The sequence below is a fragment of the Xenopus tropicalis genome, chromosome 3 (genome assembly GCF_000004195.4).
Source record: "Xenopus tropicalis strain Nigerian chromosome 3, UCB_Xtro_10.0, whole genome shotgun sequence".
Taxonomy (NCBI): Eukaryota; Metazoa; Chordata; class Amphibia; order Anura; family Pipidae; genus Xenopus; species Xenopus tropicalis.
Window position 1 is genome coordinate 105409974 of NC_030679.2, and position 20409 is coordinate 105430382.

The window sequence follows — 20409 nt, forward strand, 5'->3', positions numbered from 1 at the left end:
GTCCCTTGATTTTCCAATTGGAAAATCCTTTGATAATGGCCCTTGTTTCCACCCTTGTTCTTGATTGAGCGATCTTCTTGCTCCATTATCCCTACTGTGTAAATTATGGTTTCTTGGTCTAATGGGTCCTCTAAAATTTTAATGAGTTTTAAATAATTTTCATAATTAATTGATGTCATAATTTAATGGGGACAGGGACTCTGTCTGGTAACACCCCTGAAGAAGTATATTCATATGAAATGCATTAGGCTTTTTATTGTGATCAATAAATCTACTTTAACCTAACTATACAGCTTGACTGAATCCTGCCTCTGCACGCTCTGCTCGATCCAGCCTCCCCCCTACCCCCCTTGCTTTGTTGTGTTCCTCTCTTTACCAAACTTACTAATCAACCTGCAGTTGGCGCAAATACATCCGTAGGCTGCAGCGCAATGGATCAACGAGTCCGTGTAACAGAGATAAATGCACTTTATATAATGAGAAAAATTGTATTCCTTGAATATCACACATTTTCAGCATGTAAGGGTTTGTGAAAGTAAAGAATAATGTGACGAACTAACACATCTCCCAAATTCAGTCATTCTTCAGCCATCCTTGACAGTTTGTCATCTTTTATAACATTTCCCCACTCTCCTCTCGTTAATTCAGTATCTCAAGCCAAGAATACGCCCCTCTACTGTAAATGCATCCTACCTGTGCCTGCCCCAGAATGAATAAGATACGCTCGGGTGCAGGCACAAGTAGCCGAAATACGCATAAAACCGTATAAGAATGCAAAGTCTAGTGTTTTTATGCAGATTTCGGCTACATGTGCCTGCACCCAAGCGTATTCCATGCATTCCGGTGCAGGCACATGTAGGAGGCGTAGGGCGGTATTTTCGGCAAGCGTTTTTCTGCTTGCTGAAAATATGCCCCCTACACCTCGTCTGGCATTAGCCTTACCTCGGTTCTTGCATTTCTCTTGATTCTATTGCACCTAGACATTTCCCTGTACTCACCTATGCCATAGGGAAGTTCCTTTAAAGGAAAAGTAACACTAAAAATTTTTAAGCAAAATATCTATTCTACCCTACTCCAATAATTGCCCTATCCTGCAAGCCTTTTAGTATTTAGAATGCTTTATTAGAAAATACCTGCTAAAACTTGGCTTCTGGTCATTTGAAATAAGGCGATACCGCGTTGCAGGGCAAGAATCCACTATGCAACGATTGATTGATTGAGCCTAGCCTGACTCCTTCCTATACAGAAGCAAGGCTAGGCTCGATCAATCGATCGTCGCATAGTGGATGCTGCTCCTTCCTTTGCCGTATCGCCTTATTTCAAATGACCGGAAGCCAAGTTTTAGCAGGTATTTTTTAATAAAGCATTCAAAATACTAAATGGTTTGTAGGATAGGGCAATTATTGGAGCAGAGTAGAATAGATTTTTAACTTAAAAAATTTTAGTGTTAGTTTTCCTTTAATCTTTCAGCTGCCTATAAAGCTGTCCTGCATTTGCAATCAGAGCATAGCAGCCCAAATGAACTGCGTCAGGTCACCGTTGAACCACCATGCCAGAATGAAAACAAGCACAGCACGTCAACATGACTGTAAGGGGCTGATTTATTAATCCACGAATCCGAATCCCGAATGGGAAAAAATCGGATTGGAAACGAACATTTTGCAATTTTTCGTAAATTGTCGCGACTTTTTTGTAGCCATTACGACTTGCTCGTAAATTGTCGCGACTCTTTCATAGCCATTACGACTTGCTCGTATATTGTCGCGACTTTTTCGTATTGAGCGCTCGTAAACGGAAGCCTCCCATAGGACTCAATGGCACTCTGCAGCTCCAACCTGACCCAAGGAAAGTCACAATACTGAAGCTTGAATGAATCCGAAACTTTCATATTCGGCATGACGGCTACGAAAAAGTCACTACAATTTACGAGCAAGTAGTAATGGCTATGAAAAAGTTGCGAGAATTTACGAGCAAGTCGTAATGGCTACAAAAAAGTCGCGACAATTTACGAAAAAATCGCGAAATACCGTTCATTACGAAAAAAACGCATTCGGGCGCTTTTCGGACGTTCGTGGATTAGTAAATGTGCCCCTAAATGTATATAACACAGGAAAACAAATTCACCCTGTGAAATGTCCTTTTTGCTACTAAAATGTTTTTATTTTGTAGTATGGGGTGAGTATTTTTACAGCTGGTAAGAATTTACCTTAGGTTTGAGGAGGCCTAGCCTTTCAAGGTCTTCATTGTAATCCGCCTATGCCAGGAGACACTTTTTGCCAGGGGATGCAGTCATACAGGGAGTTTCCAGGCCATGAAAAATATGACCTGCAGTGTTGGCAGGGGCCCACTAGAAAACTTTAAATCATGGGCCCATTCTCTAAACTATTTGTATTCCTCTCCTTAATCAAGCTCTTTATTCTCCTAGTAGCTTTCTATTCATACTATGATCTCTTTTTTCAGCTCAGCGCCGGATTTTATATATGAGTGCCCCGGGGCCGCCCCCATTGGTCCCCCCCCGCCATGCATGTGGGAACAGCAACTCCCCCCCGCCAGCATGCGCGCATGTGCGAAAGTTTACACTCGCATACGGAGCAATGGGGAGAGGTCCCCATTGCGCCATATGGGAGCTACATTTCAAAATTTTGGTGCAATGGGGTGGCATGCCGCCCTAGGCCCGGGCCTTTGTGGCCTCTGCACAAATCTGGGCCTGATTCAACTGCTATGTTACCACGCAGGAATTACCCCCCCCAGTCCGCGTAATGACAAGCGGCGGGGGCAATGACAAAGGAGCGCGGGCTAGGGGTTCGCAGGAGAGGCTCCTGCCTGGTGCCCCCCAATCATTGCGCCCTAGGCAGCTGCCTCTTCTGCCTACCCCTAGTTCCGGCCCTGAAGGCAATGGAAGAATACTAATAACTGTAGCGGTTTGTCCTGAGTTGCTGGTTAAGTAGCGCACCCAGGAAATTTAACAACACAGTCAGAACGGGTTTCACAGCACAGTCTATACTAAGTTGCATATAGAGTAGCACAGCCAGCAAGGAGTAACAACACAGTCTTATACTGATTGGCAGATAGAGTAGCACAGCCAGTAAGGATTAACAGCACAGTCTTAGCAGGGAAACAACCAGCATTTTAAACTTAAGTTTGTAGAAGCAGGCAGGCAGCAAGGGAAATCTTTTACAAGTTAGTAACTCATGAAGACCGTTCAGTAGCATGTGAGGTGGATGTGTGGAGAGCGAGGAAGCCAGCAGGGATGAGGAAAGAAGCCTAGTCCGAGGAACGTGCCAAGTCAAACCAGGAATCAGTCCATGCAAGCGAAGTACCGGAGGAGAAAACCAAAAGTCTTTACCGAAGAGCCAACTGAAGAATCAAGCAGCCAGACTCTAGTCTGGAGTGCCAAACCATCACTGTGGTCACAAGAAGAAGGATGTCACAAACTCCAAAACAGAATAGTGACTCCTCACAGTAACTTTCACATCATTCACTGCAGAGTTCCGTCCAGATTTCTTAATTTGGAAAACTGAGCTGGCAACCCTAGTCGCACTTCCACTCTACTTAGCCTTGGTGTGATCCCACAACCCCCATGCCTTTTTGTGCAGAATTTACAGATTGCCACTCCAGCCTGCCCCTTATGTTCACAGTGTCATGCAACTCCATGCATACCTTCTTTCATTAAGAAGTGATGGATTCTGGGACTTACTGCAGTGCCTGCAGCTGGGCTCTAAACCATACCCCCCAACCGTCCCGCTTTTAGCCGATATTTATGGCACTGCCCGCTGTCCCAGATTCATTGTTAGATGTCCCGCTTCTCAGCATCGCCATTTAATTGATTGCTGTGCCTGCTCTGCTCTGGAAAAGAAGCCCGCCCCCTTAACTCTTGAATCTCCCCTGCTACCTCAAGCTCACAGATTTACCTTGATGTTTAATTGTCCTGGGAGGAGCATTTGTGACAAGGGTGCAAGGGTCAAGGGTCAACTATTGGCATTGGCGTGCATTCCTCTCCTGCTCACTGGGTCAGGGGCTGGGAGTGCGCTCTGTCTTTTATCAGGCAGAAGAGGCTGCTGTCTTTATTTGTGTGCTGCACAGTTTCACCTTTCCACCCCTTACAAATATCTCTCACTCCTGGGAATCTCTGGCAGAGCAAAGCTTGCAGGAGAAGACAGAGGTATCGCTGATCCATTCACAAAATATTGCAGACATTTAAAAAGGGCCCTTATAAGTTTGGGAACCTTAGGCTGGCCTTGTTAATATGGCTACCTTAGTGGCACATTAATATTGTATTGCTTTCAACTGATAAAGAATAGAAGGAAATAACAGATTTATGTACCACTGGAATTGGCCCTGTTTATAACTTTGGCAAATGCACAGAACTGTTGGCATGTCTGAAGTTAATATGCCCTTTATCAGTTTTATTTAGTAATTTTACTGGGATGTCTGGGGTTAATATGCCCATTATCAATTTAATGTAGTCCCACATACTGGCACGTTTGAAGTTAATATGTCATTTACTCTTTTTATTCAGTGATTATACTGGCACATCTGGGGCATGTAAAGTGGGTGTGGCATGTGGGGGCGTGGTCACAAAGCAGGCATGGGCAAAAAAAATTTTGCCGCACTACCCGCGTCATATATTTTTGTCCCTCTTTCTCGTAATGAAATGTTGGGAGGTATGCTCTAAACCAGGGATCCCCAACCTTTTTTTACCCGTGAGCCACATTCAAATGTAAAAAGACTTGGGGAGCAACACAGGCATAATACATGTTCCTGTGGGTGCCAAATAAGGACTGTTATTGGCTATTTGCTAGCCCCTATATGGACTAGAAACCTACAGAATGTTCTGTTTGGCAGTATATCTGGTTTTTATGCAACCAAAACTTGCCTCAAAGCCAGGAATTCAAAAATAAGCACCTGCTTTGAGGCCACTGGGAGCAACATCCAAGGGGTTGGAGAGCAACATGTTGCTCACGAACCACTGGTTGGGGACCACTGCCCAGTACATGGGTGGTAAGAGCATTAAATCCATTGGTACTGGAATGAAGGGTAACATGAATTGCTTCAACACATCCTTTATGGACCACTGAAGTAGTTGGGGGGGCATAGGAAATCTTCCTACACATAATTTATTCTATAGCAATTCCAAAAACAGACTTAAAGTGCACACATTGGCAAACGGATGCATTAATGTGTCAGATGATTGTTGAGTGCAATTGCAAATGATTGGTGTTTAAATGATTGGGGATCGATTTGGAAACTTTTGTTGACTGCCCATGGAGCCAATAATCACCTGGGTGACAAAGCACCCAGAAGTGCTCCATGTCCCTGTGTCCTAAGACAACTCTCCTTGCCACTTTGACCTTTAGCCTTGTGAAAAGCAAGCTGGACAGAACACAAATGGCAACTGTGGAATATTTTAAATAAAACAAATTTTTAATTTATGAAAGAATGTATGCTATGTTTCTGCTTGAGTTGTTTCAGTATGTTACTCTTTATGGTACTCTGTTATGTGTTCATGTGTAAAAGATAATCTCTGGGATCTGTCCATCTTCCACTGAAGTGCCATTATTGTTACCCGGAGAGCTGAAGAAATAAAAGCAGGTTTTGCTTGTGTTTGGAAGTTCATGGATGACTTTCTTTAGTCCCTTTGTGCCATAGTGAGAGTCTGGGCCCTGAAACATAAAGGGTAAATGTCACATAAACTGGAATTGTGGTTATGATAAAGTGAAACCCTTGTTTAAAGGTAAAGCTTTAGGGTGATTATAGCCAAAGTAACTTGCTCTTTCTAATAAATCATAGTTACATATGATCTTTCATGTGGATGCCTCACTACACTACAATCATAGCAGTGTTACTAGGGTTTCTGTGCAGGCTGTCAGAGGGTTAGTGTAAAGAGCTGCATTTGTATTTATTTGGCAGCAGGTGGCAGTAGCCAGACACAAGAATGCCGTGCCAAAACACTGCCATAGCAGATTTCACAAACTCAGAAGGCTACTGTGGCACACAGATAGTAAACCTATTTGCATTTGATGCAGATTTCTGCAATTATAATATCTCAGCATCTAAGAATTGCTATGCAACATAATATTCCTTTGTATAAACAGTAATATTCCTTTGTATAAACAATAAACAGTATATAAAATCTATTTTCACCAAGCAGCTTAAAAATAGCAGAGCCTCTATGTTCCTATAATTCCTACAATTCAGATCCCCTTCAATTTTTTATATGAAGGCAACTTAATATCAAGATTTGCTGTTTATTTGCTACCTTCAGTGTGGCACAGGCGGTGTAGCAGACGTTAGGCAGAATTTCTACAGACTCTTTGAACATAACCCTAAATATATTCGCAGTCCCGTCACAGCTAAAGCCAGTATCGTTCTGCCCCACAATTTGGTTCTTTTCATATTCAACTATCTGAATGAAGAGATGATAACAGAAAAGGCAACATAAAAGATTACAGATAGAAACATAATTTAAAGGAAATTAATACAAAGTGTAAGAACACTCTATACCTGTATATTGACTTGGTAGTCTGTAGGGCCATGGATAGAGCCATAAAGCCCAAAGCCCACAACAGTTATCCTTCTGCTTACTGTAAATCTGGGCAATGAAACACACACAAAATTTTCATTAAGGCATACAGTTTTATTCACCCTTGCCTTAAATACACACTGTTCTTGATATTCTCTAAAAATATATATGTCAACTACACCTGAACATAAAATACAAGAACTGTAGGTAACCTTTTTTCTTCTTTAAGAAAATTGAACTGTTATATAATTTTAGAATTCTCTAACCTTTAAATAAAGCATCATATGTATAAATTAAAAGTGCAAGCAGGCTTTACATACAGTATAAATAAATATATGACTGGGTGAGACTGGATGGGCTTATGAGCAGCAACCAGAAATCAATAATGCCATTAATGTGGGCAAACACGTATGCTTTAAATTTTGGTAACAGATGGGCAAGTGTTTTGTAGTGTCAGAACTATGGGAGCATTGCCCAGACTGAGATCATTCACCCTATAGAGGAAACACAAGCAAGCCAAGATGCTTCCATGTAAATCCAGTGTCTTAGAACGTCACTGTGTGACCAGCTAAGCAGGAAGCTTTCCCCCCCCTTTCCCCTTATAATTAGGATTATTATTTATAAGCACCACCCCCCATACAGCAAGTTGGCCAGCTCCAGGCCAGCGATGCGGCCCGTGCCGCTTCGGGTTGCGCCCCGTGCGTACATGATGTCAGTACGCACCGGCGCCCCGTGCGTACTGACGTCATGTACACACGGGGCGCAACCCGATCTTCACCGGTATGGGGGTATTTAAAAAATGAATATCAGTTTTTTTTTAAAAAACGGTATTCGGTATATGGCGGTATACTGCCCAGCACTATGTTTGTGCTTTACAAACAATAGAATAGTAATAATTATATAAATGAAACTGGTATATAATTTGTATCATAAGGCATTTGTGTTGCCTTCAGAGGCTACCCATTTTATAGAAATCCCCTATAATAAGAAATCCCAATAAGGACTGTCAAGCATGGGGAATTGTTGTCTGTAGTATCACCTGACCCTGTCGCTTGTTCCACTGTATCCCCATCGGCTTTCCACTTGCTGGAATCTGGTAATGCTGCATTCTCTTCCACGGAGACAACATCGTGGGCGATCAGTATAGTCTACATGAGGCTTAGGATTTACTGTAAAATGTAGAAAGAGGTTTACCACTTCCCGGTCTGACAAAATTCCAGACTGAGCAGGACCTGCCATGACAAATATAAAACAAAAATACCACTGTAGTGGGCAAGTTGGTGTGGAAATACAGTGCTCATTCTTTATACCATCACCCGCAGTTATCACCAGGTAGCTGCATTTCACAAAAGTACATTTAGTGATGCTTAATAAATTAGACAACATGCTTTATAATGTTGGCCAAGTGGTATAAGAAATACATATTGTACTATATTAGGCCATACGAGTATATCCATCCTTGGTTCTTGCACCACTAATACATATATAGGAAGCCTGTAACTCTTCAGATATAGTTAAACATTTAACTCCAAGCATCACAGTGATGCACTCCCAGTCACTAAATTACCTGCTGCAAACTCCTCTACTGTCATTAGAGGGAAACGGATCAAGGGCAGCGCCTTTCCTAGAACCTTCATTTTGTTTTCTGTGCTGACAGGAAGTTGCTGCCTCTGACATTCAGCCTCTGCCCAACGAACGGCCGCACCAAAGAGATGGCTCTCCCGAATGCTCAGGGTGTCTCGCTGTAAGACTGCGCACAATGTGTCTGAGGAAAGATGCAACTAATCATTTAATACAGTCACAGTGAATTCCATATGGTTTGACAAAAAAAGTGTAACCGTCCAGAAAATTCTGAGTTATAAATATGCAGATTCTCAGTTACAGGAAGGCCATATATTCTTAAAAAAAATCTAAATCATTGGTGAATTGGTTTGTTCATAGCACTTACAGCTACTAGTCAGCCACCATATCAGATTCACCTCCTCATCTTTTGCACCATTTATTATCCAACATGGGTAGCTGGCAGATAAGATTTTTAAAGGGGTAGTTCTCCTTTGACTTAACTTATAGTATGGTATAGACATTTTTTTTATTTTCCATGTTTTTTAATTATTTAACTTTTTGTTCAGCAGCTCTCCAGTTTGAAATTTCAACAGCTATCAAGTTGTTCAGGTCCAATTTATCCTAGCAACCAGGCAATAGCTTGAATGATAGACTGGACTATAAATAGTAGGGGAACTAAAAAGAAACATAAGTAATAACAATTAGCAAAGAAAAGTTACTAAAGCTGGCCATACACGCACCGATAATATTGTGTAGAAGGCCACAGGTATCGGACGACTTGCCGATCGGGCAGGTTAAAACATTTTGATCGGACGCCATTAAAGGCGCCTGAGCAAAATCTATGTTCAAGGCTGAATCGGCAGAAGGAGGTAGAAATCCTATTGTTTCTACCTCCATATCTGACGATTCAGCCCTGAATGTCAGTGGAAAATCGCCACGTGTGTGGCCAGCTTTAGAACAGAACATTTAATGACACATTAAAAGTTAACATGAACGTAAACGTCCCTTTTAAACCTGTCCGATTAGTAAAATAACCAAAAATCAAGATAAATATCAGTTGTAATGGTTTAGCCAGCATACAAGAAGTGAAAATCGGTACACTCCTGGCCATCTTTATGTTCTAGCAACTGCAGTTACTGACAGAGCCCTGACCCTCATGGACCCCCACATATTTGTGCTCTTTGCATGGGTAAATATGGGACAAAGAAAGTAAGTCAGATGTATATGCGACCATTGCATCCCACTATAGCTACTCCATAGTGCCTATGAGCAGGGCTACAATTAAACTGATAGATAGATATAGATTAGATATAATGGCAACTTGTGCTGTCATTTAATAAAACTAACATCCTGACAAGTCCTTACACCTTTTATCCACTAGGCAGAAAATGTAAATGTAACTCCCAACAATGAACAGGGGAGTTTGCTCAACAAGTTGTGGAAGTGATGCCACGAATGAGGCACCTCAATCCAAGAGACAATTTAGACACTCCTCTTCAAGTGACACAGTCTAAAGCTGGCCATACACACACCGATAATATTGTACGAAACCTCGTTTCGTACGATATTCGGTGTGTGTATGGCAAGCCGACGAATCGACCGATATCGCAGGAGGCTGCTGATATCAGTCGACTCGCCGATCGGCCAGGTTAAAAGATTTTGATTGGGCGCCATAGAAGGCGCCTGAGCAAAATCTGTCCTCAGGGCTGAATCAGCAGAAGGAGGTAGAAATCCTATTGTTTCTCCTTATCTGCCGTTTCAGCCCTGAAGGTTAGTGGCGGATTTAACGATCTTTAGATTGCAAATCGCCACGTGTGTGGCCACCATTAGTCTATATATATATATATATATATATATATATATATATATATATATATATATATAAAATAATCATCTGTGGCCAGCACACCCTTCAATGTTTCAAGGATCCTTGAGAAAGGTCCTAACAAGGACCGAAACGTTGGTTTTAACAATATATCTGCAATAAAAAATTTTTTGATGAAACATTGAAGGGTGTGCTGGCCACAGATGATTATTTTCTATGCATACATAATTTTGGCTAAGCACCCCACAGAATATTGAGCCTTGGAGTGCGGACACCATTTGGATATATATATATATATATATATAAAGCAAGACAGTGAGCCGCACACACAGGGACTTAGTTAGAAAACAAAAAAATTTTTATTAATGAAAAAAATCCAACGTTTCGAGCACCAACTGTGCTCTTCCTCAGGGACAAACCCTGAGGAAGAGCACAGTTGGTGCTCGAAACGTTGGATTTTTTTCATTAATAACACAATAGTCCCTGTGTGTGCGGCTCACTGTCTTGCTTTATACATGTTTTTTGCAAGCACCCAGGGCAGTTGATTACTATTAGGGTGTGCTCTGTTTTTTTCTGTATATATATATATATATATATATATATATATATATATAGCATGAAATAATCCATGGCCGGCACACCCTTAAAATTCAAAAAATTTTTATTGAAAACTCATTGTTTAAAAACCAACGTTTCGGTCCTCATTAGGACCTTTATCAAGGATATCCTTTTTATCCTTGATAAAGGTCCTAATGAGGACCGAAACGTTGGTTTTTAAACAATGAGTTTTCAATAAAAAATTTTTGAATTTTAAGGGTGTGCCGGCCATGGATTATTTCATGCTAAATACTCAGATTTTGGCTGTGCACCCCACAGAATACTAAAAGCCTTGGAGTGCAGACACCATCAGGACTGATATATATATATATATATATATATATATATTAATAAAAAAATGTAATGCCAAAGTGATATGTAGTCAGGACATCCTAATCTGCTACCCATTTTAGAGAGGCTGAAATTGTAACAATCGTTTTGCTCAGTGATGGAAGTAGAACTTTTCAAAACTCACTTATATCAATATCAGTAAAGCCCTCAGCATTGATTGCATCCACTGTGTTCTTGTCTATTGTGTCCAAACATAGACTAGCCAGTTGGGGTTCATCAAACAATCGGGCCTGTGGGTAACAGGAAAAAGTTAAGACGCTGAAACTGAGCAGCAGCTGGTATACATAGATTTGGGCCAGTTTCAGAAAAAACTTTGCTTTTGGCCACTGGCCAGTAATGATCCTAACTGTACTTTGGGTATGTAACATGTGACAGAGTTGTTTTGCTTGTAAGTGCCAGCCAAATATCTAAAGAGCTAAAGTCAATTTTGTTCTGGGAAAGATATTCTAGCTATGTGAATGCCTGCAAATGTTCCTGGTCACTTGATACTATTCTAAGCCTGGAAACTCCGCACAACAGAAAAGCTTGATATATAGATTTAGTTAATTGTATAAACATACTTGCCTTTAATAAAGCATCAGTTGGGGAACATACTAAAAAGACCAAGGATAACATTTTAATAGACGTTTTTGGTATGAACCAAACATTCAATAGCTTATTTGCTTTAATCCTGCATGAACCCAGCATGTTTCTCTTTTCTCTATTACAGTGCATTGAGCATGACTGGCACTTGCCTAATGTATGTACACAGTGGTCCTATTAGACATATGTGTTGCTGTGGTGCATTTTCAGTTTGGGCAGATACACCTTCAACATGCAGAAAACAATGGTCATATTTATAGAGGGCAGCTGGATGGTAATTGTGTTGCTAAAACTGTACCTGTCTAAGTTATCTTTTAATGCCCTAGTGTACCAGGCACTGTGTGTGACCTGCAGCCCAATCCCTGTTCTTTAAATAGGATTACAGGGCCAACACCGGGGTTTTTTCCCAGTGTCCCAGCGGCCCAGTCTGACCCTGTAATGAAGATATTTCATCTGAAATAGTAATGGGAAAATCATGTCTTCTGTACATCTGTCAGTTCTTGCATGTAAATAGTGTAGGTGATTGCCTGTGATAGCTCTCTGTAAGTAATTAGTCAGCCCAGCACACACTTACCTGGGTCAGTAGCAGAAAGGCATTATCTGCCCTCAGATGTTTTGTGAGGAAGTCTACACAGTGAGCCTCTAGTGCAGGCACCGCATATTTCTTTGCAGTATAGAGTGTGGTCATTACTGTCTCTGGTCCAATCTGCACTTCATCTGAATATAGGAACCTGACATATGAAGCAAAATGTGTGTGTAATAAATCTCGCAACTAGGAAAAGACAAACTGCATATATATCAGTCATCCATAAAGGCAGAGATCATAGTGATTCTGGTGCCCTATTTAAACGTTAGCACACATTAAACTTTGACACTTGTGAACATTTTTCCCCATCATGTAGCTTGTAGCAAGTTGCAGTCTGTGTTGTGCTGTTATTGTTGTGTTTTTTTATGTTATGCTTTTGGTGAACTTCAGTGACAACCTTTCCTTGGTTTCAGCCATTGGCTTTGTCTTCCCAAAAAGAGCCCAACTGCTATATACTGTATATAAAAAAAGCACAGACACACACACAGAAAAAAAATAAAATCCCCTAGCCTGATGCCAGAAATTTAATTATTACTTATGACCTGATCACTGAGCATCATTTATAAGGATATCATTTAGAGATATTCATGGCTCTTGTTTATTATAAGAATACAATTTACAGGATAATTGTGGCTTTCTTGTATTATGAAAGTATAATTTGATGGTGCCTCATATTTGAATATATATCCTTGTACAATGCATTATTCATATGAGGGAATGCTGCCTTTTGTGCATCATTAAATATTATGCATGGTAACACATGGTAGTATCAGCTATTGATCTTTATAACCAGGTAAATATAACATCCACATCTATACTGCTCAATATGAAATAAAGGAGAAGTTCACCTTTAAGAACAAAAAGCAAACTGAAAAAATCCATTAAAGAATAATTATTACCATTGGAATTTGCTATCTACATCATGCTATAAATTGATTTAAGCTGTCAGGCTTGCAGTTTTAACTTCTATCTGGTTGCTAAGTCTTAATTACCTTAATTAATCTTAATTAAGCCACCAGAAAACAATTAGAAATAACAATGTAATATAATTATGAGTAAGCATAAGTAAAAAGATAAGCAATAAAATTAAAAAAAAATAAATACAACATAAAATATAAAGACCAGCTGAACATTTGCTTAGAATAAGTGTATCTATAACTTATTATGTTAATTTAAAACTGAGCTTTCCCTTCACGATATGTGCTACAGACTGCACTGGCTTATAAGTAGCTATGTGCAATGAGTGACATCATAGTGCTTTCTTTCACTGGCAGTGTTAAGCAGCCTGAAGGGATTGCCAGGGGATCAATGATTTTCACTACTCAGTAAGGGATGTGTGTGACAGTAAACAGTTTTAGAACCTCTGCACATGTGAAAGTGTTTTAAAAATCATGCAAGCCTCATATCTCATATCATATCTCATGTTCCTGTAAGCAGATTGTCCAGTACAGAAGTTAAGATTTAGTGGGAAATGATCCACAAGTCATCTTGTGCAGAACTGGCACACCTTGTCACAGCAGCTAACACACCTTGCAAGTTTGTATATCATTGTCCGGAGTGCTAGGATTTATGGATCACCAGTTCCTGACCAATTAAGAATATGTCTTAGCCTGGCCCTAAGGGTCAGTGTAAAAACCAAAAATATTCACATATGTGTGTGTATATATATGGACAGATAGCTAGCCAAGTAGATAGAAAGACAGAACATAACTACTGCAACATAATTACTGTATACACACACAAACACTAAAATTATTACACTCACGCTGTATATACATAAATACCAACAACCCCTAAGAACAGCGTTGGAATTAGAAAAACATTTTGCAGGAGACTATTAACCTATATATATATTTTAACATGTTTGTGCGGTACAAATCAAAAATAGCAAACTATTCCTCCTCTTCACCCCATCCGGAAGGTCTTGCCCTGCTGTTGTTGTGTAATGGTTATTTTTAGAGAACTGTTCCTTAAAGTGATCCTGTGCTAGAGTTAGCATTGCTCCCGAGGCTCCACATATGTTAAATGAATGCACAATTAAAAATTCTAATGCTGTGGTACAAATTGAGTGAGTTGTTTTATAGGTGTGCATGTGTGTTTGCTTAGCATCCTCTATATATTTATAATTATATACAGAGCTTTTAATTTATAGTGCTAGGGGAATAGGCAATTTTTGTTTTTCAGATGACTAGCCTGGATATGTCAAGCAAGCAGATGACTGCAGAGGATGAGCCTAAACACTCTGTGACTCACCAAGACTAATAGGATTTGGCTCCCTTCATGCTGGAATAAAAGATGTTCTATTTTGAGTTAGGTGCTAGTTAGTACTCAAATATACAGCCAGCTTGGTCTGTCTTACTCTATGCAGACTATTCCATTGCTCTACATGCTGCATTGGTATACTGTATATTAAAGGGGGGGCTACAGACGATATCTTCATGCGTATTGTTTATTTACATCATTAAACCCTTTGTGGCAGATGGTTAAGCATGCATGCATTTTAATCTATTGGTTGTCATACAGGCCACAAAAGGTTCCTGGTACTCATTTCAGAATAATAAGAGGTACCTTAGGAGGGCCAAGAAAGCTGCAGGCTCTACATCTGGTAGCTCAATCTCGGTTGAAGTTGTGGCCATTCCCCCATTGAACATGGCATCAAACACGGCACTCCCAGTGGCCAAAACAAATTTATGGGAAGGGATCTTTTGGGCCTGCCTGTCCTTTCCCACCACAAACTTGACGTCACTAAGTAGCTCATTGTTGAACAAAAAAGTAAACCTCTCCTTCAGTGAACGTTTGGTAGCCTGCCAGTTGTACAAGGGTTCACGGTTCAAATTCTGAGGCAGTGTTGGAGATGCACAGGAGGCATCAGTTGCTTCCTCTATATTCTTCTGCGCATCTCTGATAGACAAGTTGGTGCACCCTTTGTCCTCTAGTACAGAATTGCTTCCTGCTTTAGCCATCGGGTATCTGCGGCGATAGGAATCAATAACTAGTTTGGAGGAGAATTATTAAGTGCCCACAGAGCTAGAGAAGAAATTCCCAGGGTTAATTTTTATAGGTTTAAAGTAAGAATGACTAGGCTACAGTCCTCCAGGTGTTGTTTTTGTACTACGACTCCCAGAAGTCTGTCAGTGGGTTGCTGGGAGGTAGATTGTATCTTTTTAAAGACATTTCAGACAACACATTCACACATATAACTATCGAATGAAAAAGGAAAATATTTAGTGATGATCATTTTCACAGAGTATTCATAATTGTCATTAAATTGTCATTTAAATTATATTACTTAATACAGGAATACAGAATTAATTTCTTTCTGTTTATCCTGTTTCACCATTAAATAATTCATTGCTCAAATTATAGCCTTTACTCACAAATTACACACAGTGTAGATAATTTAGAAATAGCACCACATAAACAATATTTATATGAATATTAATATGATAAAATAATTTAATCTGTTTCCCTTAATTAAAGTGGGTTCAGTAAAGACCAGAGTTAGTTATTGTCCCCACACTTAGCTCTGAAGCTCAGTCACATAATAAACAGTCAAGTTTCCATGCAACCCATTCACTGAACTTTGCAAAGCACTGAAGGTGATAGAATAAAAACATCCCTCGTGTTAAATCAGAAACCCTTCCCCCAGGGCCTTATGTGTGACAGAAAGTATCAGGAACACTGGCTGGCCACACAAATGAACACTGTTCTACCCCGTGAAGCTGATTATTTGCTCATTGGAGTCCTTACCCTTGAGTCTTGCTGGTACATTCTGACGTTCTCAGGCGACAGTAACTTGTAGGGATCTTGGATGACTCGAGCTTGGGAGGGTATGAAATGTTATTTATAATTTCTTCCCAAGGACATAGCTATCTGTGCCATTCCCAGTCTTTATTCAGTGTGGCTAATATATTGCTTTACACATATGGGTAATAAGTATATGCCATTGCTGGTTATAAATCTTTCTAATTCTACATGAGGCTTACCTGTACTCCCCTCTCCTGCTTAGAATGTTGGAATGTGCCGGAGAGGGGTGGATAAGATTTACTGCAGATACAGTATGTTGCTGATGCTTAAGGACCAGCTGTTAGCCTGGGACACCCTAGGCTGGAACACAAAGGCACTTAACAGTGTCACTGAAATACACTTACATACATTTGTTCATTTATGATCCACCTTGTAGTGCAGAACAACACATTAATAGAACAGACAGAGTTCACACAATATATTTAATAATATTTAATAAAATATAAATACATTTCAAGTCCTTAGAATGTTATGAAGTGCTGCAGGTTACAGTGGTTGTCACTGCCTCTTAAAGGGGTTGTTCACCTTTGTACAACATTTCATTATAAGGCTCCTCTTTGCAGTCTTGAAGATTATAAACCTACCTTTGTACTCCTAAAATTGATCTCTATATTGTATCAATTCTATATTCCAATATGTTTTGTATTCCTTTGGGATAAATGGATTTCCACTTTGTATTAGAGTTGCATCATGTAATCTGGGCAATTTACCTTTCCATCTTGTCTTCCTCAGATCCTTTTCTTATGGTATTCCTTGAGTGTGAGGCTATGCTTGGTATTGCACAACTTAATGCAGAAAACAACAGTATTTCAGTCTGCAATTCACCTTTTATTGGTGCATCATGTAATTTGGGAAATTTTCTATCCCATCTTTTATTCCTCTGATCACTTTGTCATTATATTTCTTGAAGGTGTGAAGCTATGCTTGGTATTCCATTGACCCCCCCCCCCCCTTGGATTCATGATTTTTTATGCCTGTATTGTATTCCTGGTGTTAAAAAATGATTTATACCATGAGATGCAGCTTTGTATTCCTGAGAAAGAAAACCTTTACTTTTGTATTTTGGGTTTTTTAAATGTTTTTGGTAATCAGCAGGCATCATGAGACTCCCCACTGTATTCTACGTATTTCAAGATGTACATTGTGTTCTTTAGACAATGTGACATTCCACTTTGTATTCCTGCAATTAGCAATGTTTTGTATCCCATGACTGTGCTTGGTATGTTTTGGGCCAGTAAGGAGTCTGCATTGTATTCCTGAGGTAGTAAACTTTGGATTTTATCCTTTGCATGGTGTGTAGATCTCCATTTAATTCTTTAAAATTTTAGATCAACATTATATTCCTAGCAAGGCCGGAACTAGGGGTAGGCAGAAGAGGCAGCTGCCTAGGGCGCAACAATTGGGTGGCACCAAGAAGGAGGCTCTCCTGCCTACCCCTAGTACGCGTTGAGTTTTGCGTCGCACCGCTTTGCATCGCACACCACGCCGGGTTGCCTAGGGCCCTTGGTTGATGGACTGCATTCCTAAAAAGTATGTGGTTTACATTGTATTCCTGGCGTAATAAAAATCCATATGATAGTTAAAATGATTTTATTCCCTCATTATAAGTTTGTCTATTGCCCTCTTGAGATTATAAACTTACTATTTATATTCCTGAAATTGAATAGATTTTGTTTGTGTCCATTATGTATACAAAGATGCTTTGTATTCCTTGGTTAAAATGGCTTTCCAGTTGGTGTGCCTGGACGGAGAGGGGCATCAATTTTCAGATATTTATTTTATTCCTTGGACAATATCACTTGTATTGCCTTGTATTTCTGCATCTAGTATTGTTTTGTATTCCATGACACTGGAAGGTTGCACATGATATTTCTGGGCTAGTACGGACACTACATTGTATTCCTTGCCAGAGTTAAAAATCTTCATGGGATTCTTAATATTTTTAGATTAGCATTATATTTATAGAGTAATAAAAAAATGATTTCATACCCTTCATAAATTCATATTGTAATCCAGTAGGATATAGGGTTACTCTTTGTATTCCTGGAACATGGGTTTTGCATTGTATTCCTGGCATAATAGAAATCCATATGATACCGACCATAATTTTAAGTCTTCATTGCAAGGTTGTTTGCTCCATTCTTGAAATTATAAACCTACTGTTTGTATTCCTGAAAAAATAAAAAAAATTGCATATTGAAACCATTATGTATTCAAACATGTATTGTATTCCTTGGGCAAAATGACATTCTATTTTTTGTGCCAGTGGCTTGAGGTGCATGTAATTTGGTAAATTTTCCGCCCCATATTGTATTCCTCTGATCATTTTATCATTGTATTCCTTGAGGGTGTGAGGCTTTTATTGGTGTTCTAGTTACCCACCAGGGGGGTATTAGGCTATGCTTGGTATTCCGGTGACCCAGTTTGGATTTCTGATTTTTGAACTTTTTGTATTCCTGGGATATAGGCCAGGGGGTATTAGGCTATGCATGGTACTCCGGTGACCCAATTTGGATTCCTGATTTTTTATCTTTTTGTAATCCAGTGTGTTATAATGTTATACTTTGTATTTCTGGGACATGGGTTGATGTACTTTATTCCTAAAAAGTATGAGGTTTGGGTTGATGTATTCCTGGCATAACAGAAATCCATACGAGACTTTTTTTTCCATCATTATAAATTTGTCTGTTGGCCTCTTGAGATTATAAACCTACTATTTGTATTCCTGGAATTAAATAAATTGCAGATTGTATCCATTATGTATTCAAACATGTACTGTATTGCTTGAGCAAAATGACATTCAATTTTTTTTATGCCAGTAGCTAGAGGATTTGGGCAATTTGCCACTCCATGTTGTATTCCTCTGATCATTTTATCATTCCTTGAGGGTGTGAGGCTTTGCTTGGTGTTCCATTGACTCACCTTGGATTCCTGATTTTTTATGCCTGCATTGTATTCCTGGTGTTTAATACAAAAAAATATTTATACATACCATTATTTCCTACTTCTCAAATTATAATCTGCACTGTAATCCAATCAGACACCTTTGTACCTGCACTGTAATCCAATAAGAAATGGCTTTGTATCCCTGAGAAAGAAGACCCTTACTTTTACTTTCTGGGATTTTCCAATGTTCATTGTAATCCATAGGCATTATATGATTTCCCACTGTATTCCACATATTTTAAGATATACATTGTGTTCCTTAGACAGCATGACATTCCACTTTGTATTCCTGCAATTAGGGTTATTTTGTATCCCATTGCTGTGCTTAGTATGTTTTGGGCTAGTAAGAAGTCTGCATTGTATTCCTGGGGTAATAAACTCTGGATTGTATTCTTTGCATGGTGTTTGGATCTTCATTTGATTCTTGATATTTTCAGATCAGCATTGTATTCCTAGCATAATAGAAAATGATTTGATACCTTTCATAAGAGGCTCTGTATTGTAATCCAATGGGTACTGTATTCCTAAAAAGTATGAGGTTTGCATTGTATTCCTGGCATAATAGAAATCCATATGATACTTACAATGATTTAATTCCTTCGTTATAAGATGGGGTTTTTTGCCTTCCTCTGGCCCAACTAGTAGTTAGGCAGGTTATATATAGGCATTATGGTTGAACTTGATGGACATATGTCTTTTTTCAACCCAACTTACTATGTTACTATGTTACTATGTTACTATAAGGTTGCCTGCTGTCCTCTTGAGATTATAAACTTACTATTTGTATTCCTGAAATTGAATAGATTCTGTTGTATCCATTATGTATTCAAAGATGCTTTGTATTCCTTGGTTAAAATTGCTTTCCAGTTGGTGTGCCTGGAGGTAGAGGGGCATCAATTTTCAGATGTTTATTTTATTCCTTGGACAAAATCACTTTCTACCTTGAATTTCTGCAACTAGTATTGATTTGTATTCCATGACCCTGAATGGTTGCACGTGATATTTCTGGGCTGGTACAGACGCTGCATTGTATTCCTTTCCTGAGTTTTAGATCTTCAAGGGATCCTTGATATTTTCAGTTCAGCGTTATATTTATAGAGTAATAAAAAAATGATTTCATACCCTTCATAAATTCATATTGTAATCCAGTAGGATATAGGGTTATACTTTGTATTCCTGGGACATGGGTTGATGTACTGTATTCCTAAGAAGTATGGGTTTTGCATTGTATTCCTGGCATAATAGAAATCCATATGATACCTGCCATGATTTTATGTCTTCATTGCAAGGTTGTTTGCTCCATTCTTGAAATTATAAACCTACTGTTTGTATTCCTGAAAAAATTAAATAAATTGCATATTGGATCCATTATGTATTCAAACATGTATTGTATTCCTTGGGCAAAATGCATTCCATTTTTTGCCAGTAGCTAGAGGTTCATGTAATTTGGTCAATTTGCCATTCCATATTGTATTCCTCTAATCATTTTATAATTGTATTCCGTAAGAGTGTGAGGCTTTGATTGGTGTTCTAGTGACCCACCTTGGATTCCTGATTTTTTTTACTTTTTGTATTCCTAGGATATAGGCTTAGTATTCCTTGGATATAGGCCATGGGGTATTAGGCTAT

At 39.3% G+C, this 20409-nt stretch overlaps 2 protein-coding genes across 4 annotated transcripts in view; one reads left to right on the forward strand and one right to left on the reverse strand.

Annotated features, from left to right (window-relative positions):
* tm6sf1 (transmembrane 6 superfamily member 1) overlaps nt 1–20409 on the forward strand; it is a 68031-nt gene that overhangs the window by 2625 nt on the left and 44997 nt on the right. The window lies entirely within an intron of this gene.
* btbd1 (BTB (POZ) domain containing 1) overlaps nt 5404–20409 on the reverse strand; it is a 39507-nt gene continuing 24501 nt past the window's right edge. Inside the window, exons 1-9 of one of the 3 annotated variants that reach the window (XM_018091949.2) lie at nt 15778–15869; nt 14596–14997; nt 12016–12172; nt 10984–11089; nt 8091–8288; nt 7563–7755; nt 6505–6592; nt 6260–6406; nt 5404–5663 (exon numbers count right to left, since the gene is read on the reverse strand). In XM_018091949.2, the coding sequence (XP_017947438.1) occupies nt 5505–5663; nt 6260–6406; nt 6505–6592; nt 7563–7755; nt 8091–8288; nt 10984–11089; nt 12016–12172; nt 14596–14990 (1443 nt within the window). In that variant the 5' untranslated portion in view covers nt 14991–14997; nt 15778–15869 and the 3' untranslated portion in view covers nt 5404–5504. Of the gene's footprint in view, nt 5664–6259; nt 6407–6504; nt 6593–7562; nt 7756–8090; nt 8289–10983; nt 11090–12015; nt 12173–14595; nt 14998–15777; nt 15870–20409 lie in introns of those variants that run through there. The other 2 variants (XM_031897678.1, NM_001130202.1) reach the window with 2 other exon arrangements.